The 20,850-nt window shown below is 36.6% G+C and overlaps 1 protein-coding gene across 1 annotated transcript; it reads right to left on the bottom strand.

The window, feature by feature from the left end:
• Positions 1-2,009: 2,009 nt before the first annotated feature.
• LOC105390240 (ATP-binding cassette subfamily G member 4) lies at positions 2,010-19,114 on the bottom strand. Its single transcript, XM_048624709.1, has 10 exons — positions 18,740-19,114; positions 11,576-11,693; positions 8,984-9,170; positions 7,144-7,289; positions 5,286-5,524; positions 4,463-4,588; positions 4,220-4,377; positions 3,772-3,958; positions 2,752-3,008; positions 2,010-2,412 (listed from the first exon to the last, which is right to left on the bottom strand). The coding sequence occupies exons 1-10, from the start codon at positions 18,897-18,899 to the stop codon at positions 2,068-2,070; spliced, it is 1,923 nt and encodes a 640-aa protein (XP_048480666.1). The 5' UTR covers positions 18,900-19,114; the 3' UTR covers positions 2,010-2,067.
• Positions 19,115-20,850: the final 1,736 nt, after the last annotated feature.

The following is a 20,850-nucleotide window of genomic DNA, read 5'->3' on the forward strand; positions in this document are numbered from 1 at the left end:
TTGTTTATAAAAGACACACAAAATCACTGTTTTGATTTGATTATTCTTATGCAGCCCTGTCAGCAAGCTGATGTAGCGGAGGGCCGAAGGACCGATATGAAGAATAGAATGGAATATCATTCTTCATTTTACAAAGGCTCAGTAACTGAGAGGAAGAATGGCGAAATGGTTGATTACAACACATGAGACGCCCTCCGGCCCCGCTGGACCGAATACCTTAGACAAGTAGCCGGTAGTCGCTGGATGAAGAAGACCGAGGAAAAAGGTGTTTTACCGCTCCTTGGGAGAGGCCTTGGCAAGCAGTGGATGATAACAGTAACCTTTCGGCATCGTACGCAATAGAAGCATCGCATTCAGTATTCTTTGTATAGAAATTCACACAAGTGCGTCCACTTCATCGGCATTGACGACGCCGTTATTTAGAAATTTATGACAATCCGTTTAGAACGATACGTTCGATATTGATAGGTGGATGTTTACCTTTTACGGGCCGATAATGACATGTGTGCAATAATCCATTGTTAGTAAACCGTAACATAGGGTTAGGGTTAGTTTAAAAAAAACACAATACCCAAGTATATGAATATAAATCTTTATAATTTGATTGTAACCTTATTTAAAGTAAAATATTTTTTCTTTGTGCATTTATTTCTTAAAAATAACTATACGTAGGTACATAAATACAAATTAATTTATTAATATAATTAACGTTTACTTAAAAAATGCACTTTTTATGAACAAAACTTCTTTTTCTTTGACATGCGTTTTTGTAGCAAGGCTAGATAACTAGATATACCTACCTAACAACAAAAAAAACTTACAGTCACTAACTTTTGCTAAATAATGCTATAATTCTCAACTCAGTAACTTGTTCATTAGCTAACAGCAAAATAAATTGAATGAGACCTTAAACCCTTTATGGCAGCAATTGCTAATACGAATGTTAAATAACTGACAAGATTTGTACAAAAGATACGCGTGTAGGGAATTCATAGTACTTATAATGCAGATAAATCTGACCCCTCTCAGAAGCATTGTTACTATGAGAAGGGGGTCAGGTTTCTCTGCACGTGACCGTACATCGACGCTGAAGATCGAAAAACATAAAAATACAGACGAATTGAACACCTCCTCTTTTTTAGAAGTCGGTTTAGAACGCTAATTTACTATCGCATTTAAAACACATGGTTGCTGCGAATACCTTTCAATAGTAGAGAGATGCTGAATTATATGAAATAAACCTTTTTTTGCAATTCTATCACATAGTTTCCATAAATTGCAAAATTGGTCAGGCCTTAGACTAGTGATTTGGCAACAAATAAAACCTCTTCAGATAGAAATTACCTACATAACAATATGTTTAATATAAAAAATATCAAAGTTAATATAAATTTAGTTGTTCGGTTCCTCGGTAAAATTGTATTAATCTCATTCATTCCTTCTAGGTAAAGCTTCTTACATTGTGAAATTGTGGCAGTCCTAAATATCTACGGAATTGGTCTATCTATTTTATTATTAGTTACTTAACAACACTATGTTAAACACACTTATATTTTTACGATATTATACACAAATATTGTCACTTTCTTTAGATACATAAACCTAAGTTAGTTTTTGAAATTCCTTTACAAGAGGAATCACATACTTAACGACTTAAGTATATCTATCGTAATGTTTTAATTATTGCTGGCTTCATCATCATACATTACATAAATAACATTTTGTTCTTTGTTGGAGTGGTGACTAAAACTGATAGGTAGGTAGAGGCTTAAAACAAAAATGATGTTGGTAATTCAATTTACTTTACAATGCACCGGAATAACTTGTAAGACAATATCAACTTTACTTATTCTCTTGTAGGGAATACTATCGCATATACCTACTCTGAATCTACTTACCTAATCACCACAAACACAAACAAATTAGACTAGTACAATACCCACGCAAACTAGCCAAGCATCCCAATCGAATTTCACAGCACCGACGCGCCAGTCACACTATTATCGATCTCAAAATCTTTCGATCTAAATACCTACCTAAGTAGCGGTAGGCTTCATTCAACCAGAGCTACCATTTACGACTCAACCTAAACTTTAATATCACATAGGTGCTCAGAATCACAACGACAAACGTACAAAACAGCATGGTGACCGCGACGTGATAGGACTCTTTACTGCAGCCCTGATCTTCAATGAACTGTTTAGGGTAGGAGTAGTGGCAGTAGATATCAGAGCAGGGCAGCTTGCCGCGGTCCATGCCGAAGATGGAGAGGACGAGGCCGACCAAGCCATGCTTGAGGAAGGAGACGTGGAACAGCCACTTGAAGAACCCTGGAGCGTCCACGTAGCGCAAGAAGAAGCCGGAGAAAATCGTGAACGGCATGATGAAGAATGGACCGAAGACTACGGCGCTCTGGAAGTAAAGATTGGTTAAGTTAAGACTGAGTTAGAAAAAATATACAGCATTTGTAACAGGAAAATAAATGATTTGTAACAATGAAACGGAAGCCCCGATACACCAGGATGCAAAAATATGTAAGTTATACACTTTTAAATTTCTTTCTTTTTCTAAACTACCTTAGATGTTGCAAAATGTGGTATTGAAATGCGAAAGGGGTAACTCAAATCGTCATTCTTAGTTTTGTTCTATTAAACGTCGAAAACAGTTCTTTATTTTATTTTATCATATTTTATGATACTTTACGAGTATTAATATGTAGTAAATTTAATTATACTGAAACAATAAACTAACCTTCACATCAAACAACGACCCGTTCAGCAGCCCCAAACAAAGCGCCACATACGACACATGCATCAGCGTCCAGCTGAAGCCGAGGAACCGCAGCCACTGCTGGGGCTGCCCCGTCATGTAGTACGTGATGCAGGCGTACGCCAGGGTGCAGAGAGTCTGGGTCGGGATGGAGGCGGCGACCGTGGCCGAGTAGTAAGCTCCGGAGGTGTACCAGCGGTTGAAATGCTCGCGCCGGATCACTGGTAGCTCTTGGGGGACTGGAATATAGATGGTGATGGTTGAGTTAGTAATTTGTAGTTGATTGTGGGGTTGAGTTTGATGGTACAGGGTGTAGGCACGTATATGGGTATAGAAGTATACATATAAATATAATTTTCTTTTAAAAAAAGCACCTTATCACCTACTGGTCAAACTGGAATCGAATATCATGAGTGTTGCTGTATAAATTTATTTTAAAAATAATTGACATAAAAGGTAGTTTAAACAGATACTACAAAAATTTTAATTTTAGACTGTAGGTGTAGGTATTGTTTCTTTAAATAAGGATGTACATAGGTAACTAAGCTATAAAATAAAATTCTTATTCATATTTATACGAATAGCGTAGGTAATTATTCAATTACGATGTAATTTGCAGCAGTAAGTGCCACCAAAATAAATAAAAAAATACTAGTTAACAGTCAATCTAAATTGCAAAGGTCAGTCCGGACTATTCAAAGTTACTTAGGATTAATATTAATTTATAAAAATAAACTAATCGACTCCTTTTTCATAGCATGACTAAAGGATTGAAGTTAATGAAATTGAAACTCTGCATACAGGAGTACGGAAACAACAGAATTTTCCGAAAAACTAGTTTTTTTTTTTAAATCTAAAACAATCGAATTTTCTTTGGTTCACCATCGTCTGTATTTATACCCAAGAGAAGACACAACAGCAGCGACAAACGTACTCAACGTTTTCATTGTTTCTAGCTACAGCTACCTGTTAAAAAGCTAAATCTAAGTAAGTAATACTCACAGCTGATAGAGACGCTGCTGAAAGCCGTGAACATGAGGAACATGAGGCTGAAGTAGAGGAAGTTGTAGTTGTCGCGCACGTACATGGCGTCGCCGCCGATGTCGTAGAACAGAGAGCCGATGAACACGGCCACCACGCAGTGGACCGCGAGGATCATGCGCGTGTAGGTCGGGTGCCGCCAGAGGATCTGTGGAGGGTATTGGTGGAAGGTGCATAAGAGGCTGAGAGGTTTTACGGATCATAAAATCCAATTTTGTTGAAATATTTGGGCATTTGGCAAAGATGAATGCAAGAACATTTCCAAAAGTATTATTTTTAAGGCAAAGATGAGAGCCAATCTTCTCCATAAGATTGGCTCTAGGTCCTGATAACAAAAACAAAAACTTGGTTGTAGGTGGTAAAAACTTTCAGGATTCTGGTTCTAATTTAATAAGCAAGTGTAACTTACCAGCAGAGATCTTCTGGTCAGCGTGCAGAATTGTGTCCACGATGACGTCGAGTATGTCGTCTTGAGCTTCAATAACGTTTTACTAGTCTCGTCTTCTTTTGGGGGCGGCAGGGCAGTGATCGATATTATCTCTTCGTATAAATTTAAATTACTTTTACCTGTAAGTAATGTAACATTCCATTCTTACTAAGATATTTTCAAGTTCAAACAGTATTAACTTTGGTGGATAAAACAGGAAATTACCAATTAAATCATCTTCATTGTTGATTTGCGGACTCACGTGAGGGATGTTGGCTATCCATTGCGTGTTTTTGCCATTTTGTGCTGACCTTACGAACAGGTTTGTATTTTCTAACATCATTTCTATAACTGAAAACAAAGAAAATCAGTTATATCAATAACCTACATAAATCAAGTAGATAGAGGCAAATGTTTCACCCCCTTTACTTTTGGCCGATAATGGTCCTTCTGGTAGATTCTCAACATGATTGTTGTTTCTAGTCTATAATCCAGTTCATCTGGTACTTAATAGAATGAATTTGTTAACAACTTATCACTCTTCTTTCGGACGGAGGTTAAGAGTGAGTAGAGTGACCGATGTATATTAATTAGGAAAGTTTGGCTTGATTTGGCATAAAATATGCGCATATAAAATACAAACCGGGTTGACTAAGTGGTTCATTGCACTCTACAATGGCTGATTGCCGATAACTCTTAAGGACCTTTAAAATATATATTCCGAAATATACAAATATAAGGTACCTAAGTATAGAAACTCGGGGAAAGTTGAATAATATGATATTGTTGTATCTTTACATATCCTTGTAGCATACCGTACATTACTAAGAAATTGCGGAAGAAGCAATCTTACTCTACCTACACGACCAGACTGGCATTCAAACCAAATTATCATAATGAGCTAGCTCTGCTGTTCACCCACTTACGTGAAGATATTCATAGATATAAAAATATTTGCAGACTAAAAGCAAGAATATCTTTCTTTCTCATAATTTCTTCTACAACGAGACCTCTTACTAAAACACCAACAGAATCCCAAAACACTTACAAAAATCCACTGGATTGTGAAAAGGGGGGCTCTTCAAGTTCATGCCTTCCAGGAACGGGAGCAGCATCGGGACTGACCCCATGTAGGCGCAGCGGCCGCCCACCATGCCGTAGAGCCGGTCTATCATCTGCAGCAGGACTGCCGAGGGTTGGTGCAGTGTGATGACCACCGTGCGACCCTGCCGCGCCAGCAGTTGGAGTAGGTAGATGATCTGCTTCGACATTGAGCTGTCCAGGCCACTGGAATTAGGAGGGGCTTGGGTTAGAATGGAGGATGGATTGGGTAGAAATGTTGTGGTGTTGTAAGGACTTCTTGCTACAAACATCTCAAAAACGGGGCTACTTTTTCGGTTACAGGAAAAGGCTGCAAAACGCACGTAGGAAGTATTTATTTTATCTTAATTTATGCTACTACAATGTCGATTAATCAGTAAACTAATCTTTAGGCAATGTAGACTTAATGAAGGTCTGGGTCGTATCAATGACGGATTTTCATTGTGACAAGTGTCTTTGTAACAATGTAAGCGATACCAATAGTGATGGATTAGGGCAGCACCTGGCCCATCACGTCACTATGCTAGATTAAATATTAATTTCCTCATCGGACTTTCACTACGCATGTACAATGATAGCGACAATTGAATTATCCCTATCCGTATTTGAATTATCATTTTAAAGGTCACTTCGCGAAGAAACCTGCAGAAAGAGACCTAATGTAGGGGAACCCGGGGTAAGACGGGGTCGCTAAGGGAAAGTAAAAAAAACAACAGGTATTTATAACCACAACGTTATCAATTATTTATGGCTCATTAGGAACTTAATGATGAACACTTTGGCACAGCTTTTGCCAAAAAAGTAATGATTACAATTGACTTATTTTAAGAAATGTAAAAAATGGGAAATAAACCATCTTGCCCCATGTACGGGGTAAGATGAGGTAAGTATACTATGTGGGGCACAAAACAGACAAACAACACTTCTTCTGTGATTTTATCGTCAATACCAGCACCTGCAGTGTGAGCCCACCGCCTGCGCCTTTGAAATCCGACCCACTCTTCCTTAGATTTAAAGTAGGACTGTTGATATCCTCAAGTAGAGGTAGACACAGTCATTTTCGTTGTTATTCTTCTTCGTAGGCAGTATCTGCTTTGTATTTTTAGCCAACTTCCCTGTAGCCTTTTTAGAGCCCTTCTACAATGTCAAATATCGGGTTGGAGAAAAAAAAAACTTAACCAAGCTAGATCCGTACCCTATCTTGCCCCTCCAAAAATACCCCGTCTTGCCCCACGTTATATTTTTTTATAAAAATAATTCATAAAAAAATATTTCCAATGTTAAAGTGATTTTGCACATATTTAAACAAAGCGTACCAAACCTTAAATAAAAAGACACAATTACCAAAAATGGCACTGTTTTACTTACTGTGTTGTGACGTTGTTTCTACCGGTCAAAAATAACATGGACACTACGCAAAAACAAACAATTGAGCTTACACAAAAAACGCATGCGCTCACACCTGCCGTCACTGGCGCACTAAAGGTCAATCATTTAAGCCTTTCTATTGGCTCAGATTCCTAAGATGTATAGTTTTGCATATATGTGGGGGGTCCCGTCTTACCCCGTGACCCCATCTTACCCCGGGTTCCCCTACTTGTACATCAACTGATAAATACATTATAGTGTTATCAAGCACACTTAACTACTATGATTTTTTGTATACCTCAGTAATACGAGTATTTAGATGACCTTCTTCTACACTGTCATACTTGAAAAAGCCTATACACAGAAGATCGAGGAACTTCAACGTTTTGGTAAGAAGGTCCTGACTCAAAATCTAGTTACTCTAGAACACTGATTACCTGGTAGGTTCATCCAGGAACATGACAGGCGGGTCGCTGACCAGCTCGAGCCCGATGGCGAGCCGCTTCCTCTCGCCCCCTGACAGGCTTCGCGTCTGCGTCACTCGCGCTGAGCACAGTCCTAGCGCTGACACTATCTCTACCACCTGGAAGTTGAGGTGTGTCTAGTTAGATGGATGTGCTGTGTGTTAAGCTAGTTATTATCATCATCATCGTGACATTCTACTTAATCATATTAGTTATTAGCGTTGGCGATTGTTGGAGCGTCCACTGCTGAATTTTCCCAAGAAGAACTGTAAAAAGCTCAGTCTGCGTCACTCGTGCCGAGCACAACCCTAGCTCTGACACTATCTGAGTTAAGCTATTATCTTTATCGTTATGATTGTTAACATCATCTACGTCATTATTAGCGATAGTTTGCGATTGTTGGAGCGTCCACTACTGGATTTTTCCCTAGAAGAACTATAAAAAGCTAGTTCCTTGGTTTCTAACTAGTACTGGCAACCTGTCCCTAGTAATATGCATGGATCGACTTTAGAAGAACCATAGCTTTTGGTAGCAAAGTAACTATGTTGCACTAGCTCATACATACGAGTATTCTGCTCAAATTCTACTAACATTACATACTATTTCGCTGCCTTTGTTAATTCATATCATCAACGTCTTCCCACATCCGACAGGATATCCCCTTATAAAGAGATGAAGTCGCAAATTACATGACACACCAATAATGAATCTACCGTCACGTCAGACATACCATCAACTAAGGAATTCGTGATAAACGGAGAAAGACACGTGGCCTACCACGCTTGAATTGTGGAGACATATTCTCACAAAGTCTACAAGGAACTTTAGCTCTTAGGATGTAAGAGTTAAAGGTACTACGGTAGATGTTGATGTAGCTGTGAAGGTACACGGTAGACGACAGGATATAGTATCCCACGCTTCAATTGAAGCTAATCGCAAATATCAGTGGCACTCTTTAGTCGATAGAGTATAGTTATTGTACGTATAAATGATCATCATTATTTTTATGCATAAAAGTAAAAACTCTAGTGGCGCGTTCTACTGATGGTAAAATAAAATAAAACATAGGAATAACACAAAACCTCTACTTCAGTTTATGAGACGCATGATGATGATGCATTAATTTTATCATTTTTGGTTTTTGTAGCGGGCTTGAGACGCTACACCGTCAACCGCTAACCTTTCTGCGATATCCTAACTAGGTACTTGTAATATTATTGTTATCATATTACACAAGCAGGCACTGATTATGGACTGAGTAAGGTTATGAAACATGGCCTCTATGATCGGTAAAATATTTGGTGTTCGTAGTATTTGAACCACTGACCGAAAAAATAAGGTGTTATAAGTTATTAATTAGGTAGGTTGATGTTAATGTTAATTATTGCTGAAGCTGGACCTTCGACTTACTTATGTCTGTTGTAAATACTTTATACGAGTCGCCATGGCATGTGCAAGGAATCCAGGAAAGTTACTGCGACATGTTACTAAGAACTGGCTATGACTTCCTCATTGTTGTGGAGAAATATGTTCATAATATTATACATATTTACAGCATTAAGTACCTTTAAAGAATTAGATAATTTATCCATTTATTTTCTGCGTGCCTATGCGTTACAAAATGCCTACAGTCTTTAAATTTTATTGTACCTACCTATATTTGGTCACTTGGTGGACCCGACTATACCAAGGGACCACTGTCCGTCCGCATCCATCAAAATATTCACCAGTCTATTCTTTTTTTAAACGGTTTCATTTAGATCGACCCGTACGGTATTTATTTGACGATAACAACAAATTCCCGCTTACTTACTCGCCTGCACTTCTGCTCCCGGCTCACATGGGCTCCCAGCTTCAAGTCACACGCTACGTTCAGGGACTCCTCGACAGTCAGCATGTCCTGGAGCTGGTCATTCTGCATGATGTAGCAGGAGCGCCGGCGGAACCACTTGTCGTCGCGGAGGCGCCCGTTCACGAGGAGCTGGCCGCTTGTTGGTGCTCTGGGGGTTAAGAAAAAAGTTGCGTTTTGAAATTCGAAGCATGGTTTTGAAGGATTGCTGTTGCTGGGTTAGTTTTTTGAGGAATTTTATTGCTGGCAGCTTGTAGATATTTTGCGGAAGAGCTTGGAATTCAAAAAAGTATTGAAATGGTTGGATTTGCTTTTTGATAAAAGGCCGCTTGAAGTGCTTTGCAGTGGTGGTAGAAAAAATGTGCATGATTTTGAAATTGAATGCACTTGTTAGAGTCTTTTTTGATCCATTTGGTTGAAATCAAATCACGGATCTTAGGCATAACAGTTTCATTAGTAACACTAACTGCGCTACGCTTCGTTATTTGCAATAAAATACCTGGTTGGTATTTTTTATGTTTGATTTAAAAAATCATTTATTTTCCAAACAGACAAAGACTAACCAGGAAGCATACTTAGTCAAGTTAGTTAATTAAAAACCTAACAACATTACAGAATTCTTCATCCAACCAAGCATTTTATTGCATTGCATTTAATCTTCAGACATCTTGTCTCAAGAATAAGAGGAATAAAGGAAACTGCTCAACAGGCCTAAAGTGCTTGTTGCTATGCCGGATAGAGGCAATCGGAAATGTTACTTATGCCTTTGAGGTTAAGAATGTGCTCAAAGCCACCGCTAACTGAACCTTTGTTAAAGCTGATGGACTCTTTATGATTCACCTATCGAATGAGCAATGTCCTTTAACTTTTTAATATCCTTTGTGAAAGATGATTGGTGTCTTTTAAAGGTACTTGTTCAATTGTTTGGTACAAGGAATATTGACTGCAGTTGAAAGCTGAATAGGGATTTCTTTTTAGATTATAGGATTTTAACGGACTAAACAAGTAAAAAAAAAAATAAGTTCGTATTTTCAGCAGTTAGTTAATAATTCGAAAGTTCCAGTGACATAATATGGAACGGTGATTGCAGGTGGAACCTTTTCATTGCTCGCGAGTGTATTTTAAATTCTCAAGTGTAGCGTGGGATACGGAATAAGTAATGATTTTGTTTCGATTTTCGGCTTTCATTTGCCCTAGTGACCGCTCGAACCCGAATGATATACTAATAAGTATTTGCATGTACCTATGTATCATAGGAATAATATTGGATTTCATATCGGGACACCGCTATCACAATACCAATTAATCATACCTCTCACTAATGTGGTCAAAGTAGCAGCTTAAAATACACACTTAAAAGGCATTGCCTCAAACACACTACAACTGATAAGAAGTCTGTTATATTAACATTATAAATATATACATAATGTATTATCATGGCCAGTTATGTTCCTATCCTATCACTTAATTTGCTCATTGATAAGGGAACAATCAATTTTATTATATACGAACTATTGACATGGTTGAACAGCTGTGTTGTGTTATGTAACTGAGCATGGCCTTTTTATCATTATCAGGTTTTTATAAGCGATCGCTTTAATAATATCTACTAAGACGATGTATTCCTTTCAATTCCAGAAATGATTCTAAAATGGCAAGTTCTTTTAATTTATGGTTTTAAACATAATATTTTGGCCAAAACTAAAATACTCATAATCACTCAATAATTCTCAAATATCTCAGACATGGTTGAATTTCGGATAAGAGATTATAGGGTTCAATCGACTGCAAATACTACGCCGGGTGTAACTTCCTCCATCACCCATTTAATAATAAGTACCTCAATTTAGTAAACACCTTGTGTTTATTTTAATTCGGGTTTTGGTAAAATTAATATATGTATTCCCAAAAAAACGGTATATTTCATGCTCTAAGTACTGTCGCACTACATTCGTGTGAAGTGTTGCCTGTTTACTTTTATCTTTATGGTGCATTATGTACATAATCCAAGCTGTCTAGCTGCAACTTATCTGAGTAACACTCACAATTCACAAGCGTTTGATAGCGTGATTATCGCTTTGATTAATAAATTTATTTTATTTCCTCATCAAAAGGAAGTTGATTGGATAGCATTCTAGACGTAGACCTAGAAATTAGGTGGAAGAGCATAGAGTACAGGAGAGTAGGATGTCATAGATAAATCATTGTTATTGGAAACTATGTTGCACAAGTTTCCATTTTAACCTTTCAAATACTTCTTTATAATGTTTGCGAAGCGAAATTTTGTTCATGTACGAGAATGAGTCATGAGTAGTAGTGCAGTATGAATTGCCCTTGCCCACTCCCCTTTTACTTAAGCTCTGCACTCCATCTATATAGTCATGAAAACGGAAACGGCACGTAATTAATTTAACTAATTAAGTAGATCGATAAAATACCTTTTTAAATAATTAGTTTCAAATCGGTCTTAATATGACTGTATGTATTATGATTTTCATGACTTCACAAATGGACTGTGGATGCCTTCTTCTTCAATCTTCATCATCAGCTACTCACGTGTAGCCAGCCAGGATGTCCATGAGGGTGCTCTTGCCGGCGCCGGACTGCCCCACCAGCACGGTCAGCTCCCCCGCCGCCACCTCCCCGCACACCCCCGCCAGGATCTGCTTGTGACCTGCAGGAAGATAAACACATGAGGTACAGCAGGTATAATTTGTATGGAGATCCGAGACATATAAACGATGCTGCGTAAGTTTTATTGATATTGCTAATGTGTCAATGGTGGTAAGGCAGCTGGGAAGTCACTCTCTAAATTCGCGACCCGTGTGCTATTTTAATATTTTCACACTTTTCTGATATTTTATAAATACTTTAAATAAATAAAAATAAATAAAACTTATTATGCCGACCCTAATGTTAAAAAAATGAAAGGAATTCAATGAAGGTGTATTTATTTAAGTACTGTTGATAATCATAAGGTATGTACATTGTACCTATATTATTTATTTTTTTAATTTTTGTTTTCAGTAAATTAAATCAAACAAAACCAATAATTTCAGAAGGCTATGTAGCTTTTCGTTTATTAAACAGAGTGTTGGATCGTATAGTTACATTATATAATTAATGTTTGTAGTGTTTGAATTTATAGTATTCAATACTTTACTGTCAAAATTGTGAGGAAATAAAAACAATATATAAAATAGAGTGCCGATAACCTCAAAATATAGAGATAACATTTCAATATCAATACTGGGAGTCACGTTAAATTATGACTGTATTCTTGTAAATAACACATCTGTGACATAGAGAATTTAAAGAATAACCTTACTAGTTACCTACTTATAACAAAAAATCTATAAGATCGTAATCAGAAGTATCTATTGATAAGATTGCGTTATAAATATTTCATGTTTTATTTATAAAATGAATGTTGGTCATCAAAATAAACCAAAAATTAATTGATTTTGTGAATCATGCTGCAATTCATGACTCATGCATTGCCTGCTTACTTGCTTGCTACATACTTATACCGAAGAAAAGTATTTGAAGATTGGTAAAAACAAAAGAAAAACCTTACATAAGTTTTTGTTAAGTATATTAATTTATTAAACAAAAGTCTGCATATATTATTCATATTAATCTTAGTGGGTTCATTTAATTCAGATGTTTTGGTTTCATTGGTTGTTAAACGTAAATCGCCTTTCAGTAAAATCGCTTCAGTATTGAAGGTACTTCCCATTCATGCGTCATCACCGCGTATCACCTTGTTATATTTTACTTAATCATCGATTAATTATATTATGTATAATGTAACTTTTTAAAATAAAGCGTAAAAAGTTTACGTGAAATATGGATGACAATGCCCTTCTATTATCAATACAGTTTTATAATTTAAATTATATACTCGAGAGTGGTGACATTATTTTTTTTATCAAAGCAGTTTCAGTCACACAATACACATAACTTACGGTATATGCGGTGTTAAATCCTAAACAACTTCATACAAATTCTTTTGACAAAATAGTTGGAGTCAAGATCAACTGTAAGTACTTATTGCACTTCAAACGAGGGAACTACTTGACTTATGTTCCGAAGATAAAGATAAAAAAACATAATACATTAGTTTTCGATATGAATTTATGATGAGTCCAATTTTCTAAAACAGTTAAGGCAAGAGCCTCGGGCCTCAAGCTTTAATATTTGGTCAAGGTTGTGAAAGTTTTCTGATAGAATACAATGATTACATATTGGTCGTTCCAAGTTTCTAGTTAAGAGATTGTGTCTAGCTGTTCTCGCGAGCTTCGCTTCGCCTTAAAAAGTTCCCGTGGGAATTCCGGGATAAAAAGTAGCCTATGTTCTTTCTCAAGGTCTAGACTCTAGACTAATAAATAAATAAATATGTGGGGACATCTCACACACGGCCATCCGACCCCAAGCTAGGCAGAACCTGTGTTATGGGTGTCGGACAGCTGATATATCTACACAAATACATAGATAGATAGATACTAAATATAAATATCAACACCCAAGACCCGAGTACAAATATCTGTGTTTAAACAAATATCTGCCCCAGCCGGGAATCGAACCCGGGACCTTCGGCTCAGTAGTCAGGGTCACTAACCACTGCGCCATTCGGTTGTCAAGACTAGACCATATGTATAACAAATTTCATTCAAATCCGTTCAGTAGTTTTGGCGTGAAAGAGTAACAGACAGACAGACAGACACAGTTACTTTCGCATTTATAATAATTATTTAATTATTAATTAATATTATTAGTTAGGATAAGCGTTTTTACAGTACTCAGGCGTCTATTTATACTTTATGAGTATGAAGCTACTTTAGTTATACTTGTGTGTGATATTGTGCGCAGTTCTAGTTTGTTATCTTTTGTTTTGCTGTGACGGTAGAGTTGAGGCTTGCGTGAAATTATCGGAAGTGAGAGATAGGATGACAACGCGTGCACGCGCGTTCTTAAAATAATAATAATAATTGAATTCATTTATTCAAGTACCAAGAATATACAATACATCTATTAAGCTCATCTTAGAGTATGGTTCGAATTGGCAAGAATTCTGTGGAATTTGTGCATTACAGTATTTGTTGTTATTACCGTTCAAAGTACTGATAAAACGACTACATATGTCTAAGGGCACTCGTTGTCCCGTCGTACTACAATAAAAACTAATCAGTTTATCAGATTATTCAAATTCACAATTCAGTGCGATGGAACAGACAGACACATATACACAAAGATCTACGTCGAAGTCATATATAAGTATATAACCCTCTCTTCATTTAGGATAAAAATAAATAAGTATATGTATACATATATGTGTAAGTAAGGTCTACGAGGTAAGGTAGAGGTCTAACATTTTATTTGTACGAATGCAAACATTATAAAATAAAACGAGACAAAACAATTGAATGAAACAGAGTAAGTTTAAAATGCTTATAAGTTTGTATAAGTAAAATTGTCGATTGCGCTGCTGTCGGTACCAGTTCGATTTTATCGAAATGTGCTAAGTCCTAAAGTACAATTCGCTTTGTTCTAATGAGAAGAACAATAGATAGCGTTGTGTTGTGAGTCATGATCATAATGAATAAAATTGGAGTAGAGCAACAGTGCATGGTAGGTCAAGTACCTAAGACAAATAAATATACTTAGGTATACTTACACAAATGTTTGATAGTGTGATAGATATGTGAACCCACCAACCCGCAGTGGACCAGCGTGGTGGGAAATGGTCCAAGCTTAGGAAGGCAGTTGAGACCTTGGGGACAAAGGTTCCACTCGAGAGAGCCAGGTGCAGGTACTTACACCCCCACAGAGAATAGAATAGAGAATAGAATATATAAAAACTACGTAAATTCTTATTTATCAGTTTGTTTTCTAATCATATTATGAAATTTATTAACGTCAGACTACTAGACTACATAAGTGTAAGGCAAGAAAATATTATTCTGCATTTAACTTTTCTGTAGAATAAACAACATAATTATAACAAATCTTACACAAGTTTACTAAACATAATGCAATTATGCATTTAGTTTTATCTTACTTATTTATGTAAGTCTATTTGTGGTAAGTACACGAGTACCCAAATTACGCAGTATGGCTTTTGGTTCTGCATATTCTTTAAATTACAAATATTATGCAATCCTCATATTATATTTTTAATTTAGTTTTTGTCCTGGGAGGATTTAATAACTCGAGGTTTCAAGAAAATCGAGGAAAGCGAGCATGTTAGGAGCACATATTCGTCCAAAGCAAAGGGAAGCATCTTCCTTAGAGCAAACTGGCCTAGAATTTCACCACTGCCTAAAATCACGAAATCAAATCATCCTGCGACATAATTAATATTATATGTATTTTAATAATAAAATATATTTTGGAAGACAAGTAGGTACTTAGCAAGCCACAACAAAGTTCACTAAGAATGCATAACTTAGGCACCAATACTGCAATGAACCAAGTATATTGTATACTACAATAGAAGAAAAGAATTGCAAATTCGACACATTAGGAGGAAAATCCTCTGTGTATGAGATTGTATGAGCTGCTTGTCATTCATCGTCCTTATCACTGTATCCTTGCTACATTTGACCTTTCCGTCTAAGGTTTCTGTTGCTTGAATTAATTACACTTGATTACCGAAATTAAATAAAAAATAAAAATATGCAATTTTCATGATACCTACCTAAGTAATTGTTTTGAAACGACATAAGAAATAAATTACTACCAGTTAGGTATTACTACTCGTAGTAGCCAGTTACCGCATAACATCATGATGTGCTATTCAGTAGTTCTTATTCTTAGATTTGGAGGGAATTCATATTTTCCATTGTGGAATTTTACGTTTTTTTATTGCACAAATGTTTTAATATAGGAGTAGGTACCAAGGGTGAACTACAGAAATACGATAAGTAATCAAATCCAAATACATTCGTATGGCCGATGTTATTGGGCAAAAAGCCGTCATAATAAGTATCTCATTTCATTTGCAATACAAATAAAGCTGGTTACATAATTTAATTCTTTCTTGCACAAATCGGTCGGTGAGAGATTCGACTAAAACATTCTGTCTTAAGGTCCTATAACGGAATGGCACTTTTGAACTCAATGTGTTAGTTAAAATACGAAATATAATTATGTACTTAATGCTAATTGTTAAAGAGTACCCGCACTAACTGTTTTTACTAAAGTTATCTTTTATGTTTTAGGTACAACTTGTTATATTTCCGAAAGTTTACTGAAACATGGCTATAAATCAGACGGGCTGCACCACAAAAACCGTCTGCAATCGCATCAGCAACTGCTCGCAGCCGGTCGTTGCGATACGGTCCGTCTGTGGACCTCTAAGAGATCACCTATTTCTTGATGGTCATCTATTCAATCTTCTTCTGCTTCTTGTGCCGTCTCCTAGCGAAGGTTGGCAATCATCCTGCTGATTTCCGTCTTGGAGGCCGCCGCACGGAACAATATTCAATATCATCCAAATATTATAGGTCTATATGCTGTAAAGTTCATTGACTTGCGATAATATACTATAATTATGGTCATTACATTTATAACACGTGTTTTTTATGTAAACGCACATGAAAATGTTAACCTGCGGGAATATTATCATATCAATTAAAGATTTTTAAAATAATTGAAATATAAATTAATCTTTCTTAATCCTATGATAATAAGGTTTAGCGTACTGATAAATATAATCACTCAGTGTTAGTTTAGTAATTGCCAAGGCCAGTAGGTAAATAGCCTTAGTCAGGTGGCCAGCTGATCATTATGGTACAATTTTAATATAAGGCCTTTATCAAATACCTCTAGGTGTATTAGGAATTGGTTATTATTATTAGTGTCTTTGCCCTTTGCAATGCCACGTAGAACGTAGAAAGTTATAAGTATGTATCAAACTAGTCCCATAGATAATATTATGAAAGAGGAAAGCAGTGGCCAGTTGGGACCTGGTCTTTGGTTGGGACCAGGAGCATCGCTCCAGCTCAAGATAAACAAAATTTCAGGACGCTGAAGCTGCTGAGTTTACTACGACTATGTATCTCGTTACATTTAGGGTGACTTGCACCAAACATTGTACTGAAAACCTCACGAAACATCACGAGGGGGGAGGGGGGGTTCTCGTTAGACATCACGTGTATTAATTTTTGCTTGAGCTTTGGTCCCAAACCTCACCAAATATCACCAGGGGGGAGGGGAGGGTCAAAAAATGAGGAAAACGACCTCACGTGATTAATGGACGGCCCCCTACTTGACGGTTCAGATGATGATAATACGAGATGGAGAACAAGCCTAGCCACTTATCCGTTGAATGTTCTCTAACTAAACACATGTAGGTGTAAAATGTTGATAGTATTCAGTGTGCATTTTAAATTAGCTTTATTGTTGTATTTTACTGTCACAGGAAAGATGTGGGCCTTGGCCATTTGTTATACATACTCCGTTTTGCTTAAGCCCACGTTAGATTAGGCATGGTGTAGGGTCAGAGGTCAGATGAATAAAATCAGCACTTTATGCTATTGCATTGTAAATAAAAATCATCCATACAAAAAAATTTGCTATTGCAATTTAATTACAAACGATGAGTAGCGAGTCGTAGCTAATCGTAGCAATGTTTGCTACGAGCTTCGTAGCATAAGCCCCAATTTCTCCATAGAAGGTAAGATCGTAATCAGGGAAAGGTATTAAACGTCAAAGGAATTATACAGTTCTCCCATATTAATAATGCGCATGCAAATCTTCGCAAACTGTCGTATTCCCGGAAACACCCGAATCATTGAATCGTAAGAGCCTTAAACAATGCACTTGGATTTTGCATCTTGTAGGAAAGAAATAGGAGTCAATATCATGTGCATATAATCGAAAACCAATTCGGGCTGTCGGCGGCTGCCACCGATCAGTCAAAGGTCCTTCAGTTCTCTTGTCAGTCAGTTCTGAGGAAATATATGTATAGAGCTGTTATTACACATCGTTCTTGGTTTTGTTTTCAAATGTGAATTTAATTTCAACTTTATTAAAATTATTGTTGATGACGCCTTATTATGAAACAAATTAAAGAATAAAATATGTCACATTGATAGACTTCACTTTGTAAATAAAGCCACACCCAAAAGACCAAGTTTGTCATTGTAATGTTAATGTGAAATGATCAGTGCTGTAAATACTTTTGAATTGAGATTTATTTTTTTTAATGTATACCTGTGTTTGAATACTACTTTTGTACATAGCAATGAAATGCTATTAAATCTCCTATAAATTTACAATAGGACAAGGCCTAAGTATGAAAAATACTACAACTATACAAATATAGATGATTTTTCTTATCATTTCAGTTGCCATACAAGCGTTGTTATCGGAGGAAATGTGTCGTACCTAATTAGTTATTAACAAATCATTATAGTAGGTCCTGTATCAATATAGGTAAGATTCAGTACAATGTAAGAGATAAACAGTAAATGAGTTAAGTGATTATCTGTCCTTCGTAGCTTAGCTACTTTGATAACATTTAAAACAAAGGTTAATTAATTAGAATCGGAGCCTATTTAGTTAATGACTTCGGTTATTGACATTGACATGTTAATCTTTGTTTATTTATAAACTACTTAACTCTACATTTAAACAAAGGCTACACTATTTTTAACATAGACAAAAGCGTCATAGAGTCAAAAATAAACAAACGAAGTTAAGGCAGGTTCTTACCTCTAGTGAAGAACCCATTGCGTACAGAATAATGTATATCTTGGAAGGCAATATTAATAGATTCCTCAAGCACAGATGTCGAATTAGTGTCTTGGGACTCAGAACCAGTATTATCAGTACCACACACCATTTTGTCACTTTCTGTTGACACTACGAACATTCACTCGCATCACTCTCATGGTAGAACTCTACGATTCAAAATAAGAAGTAAAAGCACTGGCTGATGGAGTAGATTTGTTTTTAAAAGTTTTGAAATTGGAACACAAAGACGCGTGTTGCGTGGAGGTAAACAAACAAAGGGCGATCGCGCGGCACAGGCCAGCCGCGTCGGTGCTCGGCATTGAGCACACTTCCACTGGCTGGTTTATACACACAACAAGTCTTGGTGTTGCCAGGAATTGGGTTAAAATTGCCGACTGTAATATGTGCGGAATTTATAAGATTTGGGAGTGATTGATTGATTTGATTTTTAAAAGTCTTTATTATCATAAAAATAACAATGGATATTTGTACATACCAAGACACAGTCAGGGGCATACAGCAGTGAAAATATTAGGATATAACCAAATTGTTTACACAGACACCATGCCTATTGTAACATTACGCATTAATTATTACTCACTACTAAGTAGGTAAGTATTATAATTCTATTAAGGCTTATTACACTTTATATTGTTATCACTAAGTCACAGATTATGTTCACTTTGTGTAGTTTACATTTTAAGCATTTAAAACTATAAATAAAACACCAAATTAAAACTATTAAATAGTTGCAGGTAGATTAGCAAAATGACGGTGGTCGCAACAAACAGCATTCAAACGGCCGGTGCGTCATCACTGTTGAGAATATAGTGATGGGGTAATCTGTAACTATGATATGTCGATTTATAAGATAGGTTGTGTAGTCGGGATCTTCCAATTAACGATATGAGTTTATTAGCATGGTTGTAGTTTTTAAGAAGATAAAATGATATTGTAATTTTTTGTATATAATCTTGTATGGGAGGAAAATTAATAGATATGTGTAGTTCTTTAAGGTTAGTAAGGTAGGGGGTTTTAAAAGCTATTTTAATAGCTTTGTTTTGTACCACTTGAAGTTTTTTGTAATTAGTTACGCATGTGCCGCTCCATACTGGGGCAGCGTATGTAATGCAGGGACGCACTAGAGTATAATAAATTTTCAACTTAGTGCCTGGGCTTAGATTGCTCTTTCGATTTAGAGTATGGGGCTGAGAGCATTTATCGCTTTTATTCCCTTTACTTTTAGGTTTTCAACATGGGTACTCCAGTTAATTTTGCTATCGATGGTAACACCAAGATACTTCACATATTTTTTCCACTTAATAGGGTATCCACCAATAGTTAAGAGTTGCCTGGGCAGGGCTCGTTTCCTAGTAAAGAAAATGGCTTCGGTTTTTGACTCATTAAGCTTGAGCTTCCACTTTTTAAAATATTGACACATAAGGTCAATACTCATTTGCAAGCGCGCTATCACCAGCTCTTCATCTTTAGACGATGCAAGTGATGCAGTATCATCTGCGAAACATGCAAGTTGAGTATGGGGCTGTTTAGGTATATCATTAATGTATACAATAAATAATATTGGGCCCAGTACAGAGCCCTGGGGCACGCCTGCAGGGACGTTGTAATAATCTGAGGTGGAATTTTGAATATGAACTCTAAATTTACGATTTCTGAGATAGGACTGTACTAATTTGACTAAATCTAAGGGAACGTTGTTTTTAATTAGCTTGTGTAATAGTCCATTATGCCAGACGGTATCAAACGCTTTTTCGATATCCAGTAGAAACATGCCTGTGGGTGTATTCAGATTAAGATTATGAGCAATATGGTGGGTTACACGGGCAAGTTGTTGAATGGTCGAGTGAGACTGTCGGAAACCAAACTGCTCATCTATATGCTTTGTGTATTTTAGAAGACGATCACGAATAAGGCGTTCTAGTAGCTTCCCTAGGGAAGGGAGCAAACTAATAGGGCGGTAGTTAGAGGGAATGGTTTCGTCTTTACCCGATTTTTTTAAACCTATAACTTTTGCTAGTTTCCAGCATGAGGGGAAATAGCCTAAGAAGAGGCAAGCGTTAAATATCTTG

Source organism: Plutella xylostella, chromosome 12, assembly GCF_932276165.1.
Source record: "Plutella xylostella chromosome 12, ilPluXylo3.1, whole genome shotgun sequence".
In the NCBI taxonomy this organism is placed as follows: Eukaryota; Metazoa; Arthropoda; class Insecta; order Lepidoptera; family Plutellidae; genus Plutella; species Plutella xylostella.

Excerpts from the sequence above, each read along its gene's own strand:
- LOC105390240 (XM_048624709.1), bottom strand. The coding sequence starts at position 18,899 with ATGTTCGTAGTGTCAACAGAAAGTGACAAAATGGTGTGTGGTACTGAT. Across the intron at positions 5,525-7,143 it reads TTCCTGGATGAACCTACCAG|TGGCCTGGACAGCTCAATGT; the intron begins GTAATCAGTGTT and ends TCCTAATTCCAG. Across the intron at positions 2,413-2,751 it reads GGTCGTTGTTTGATGTGAAG|AGCGCCGTAGTCTTCGGTCC; the intron begins GTTAGTTTATTG and ends CTTTACTTCCAG.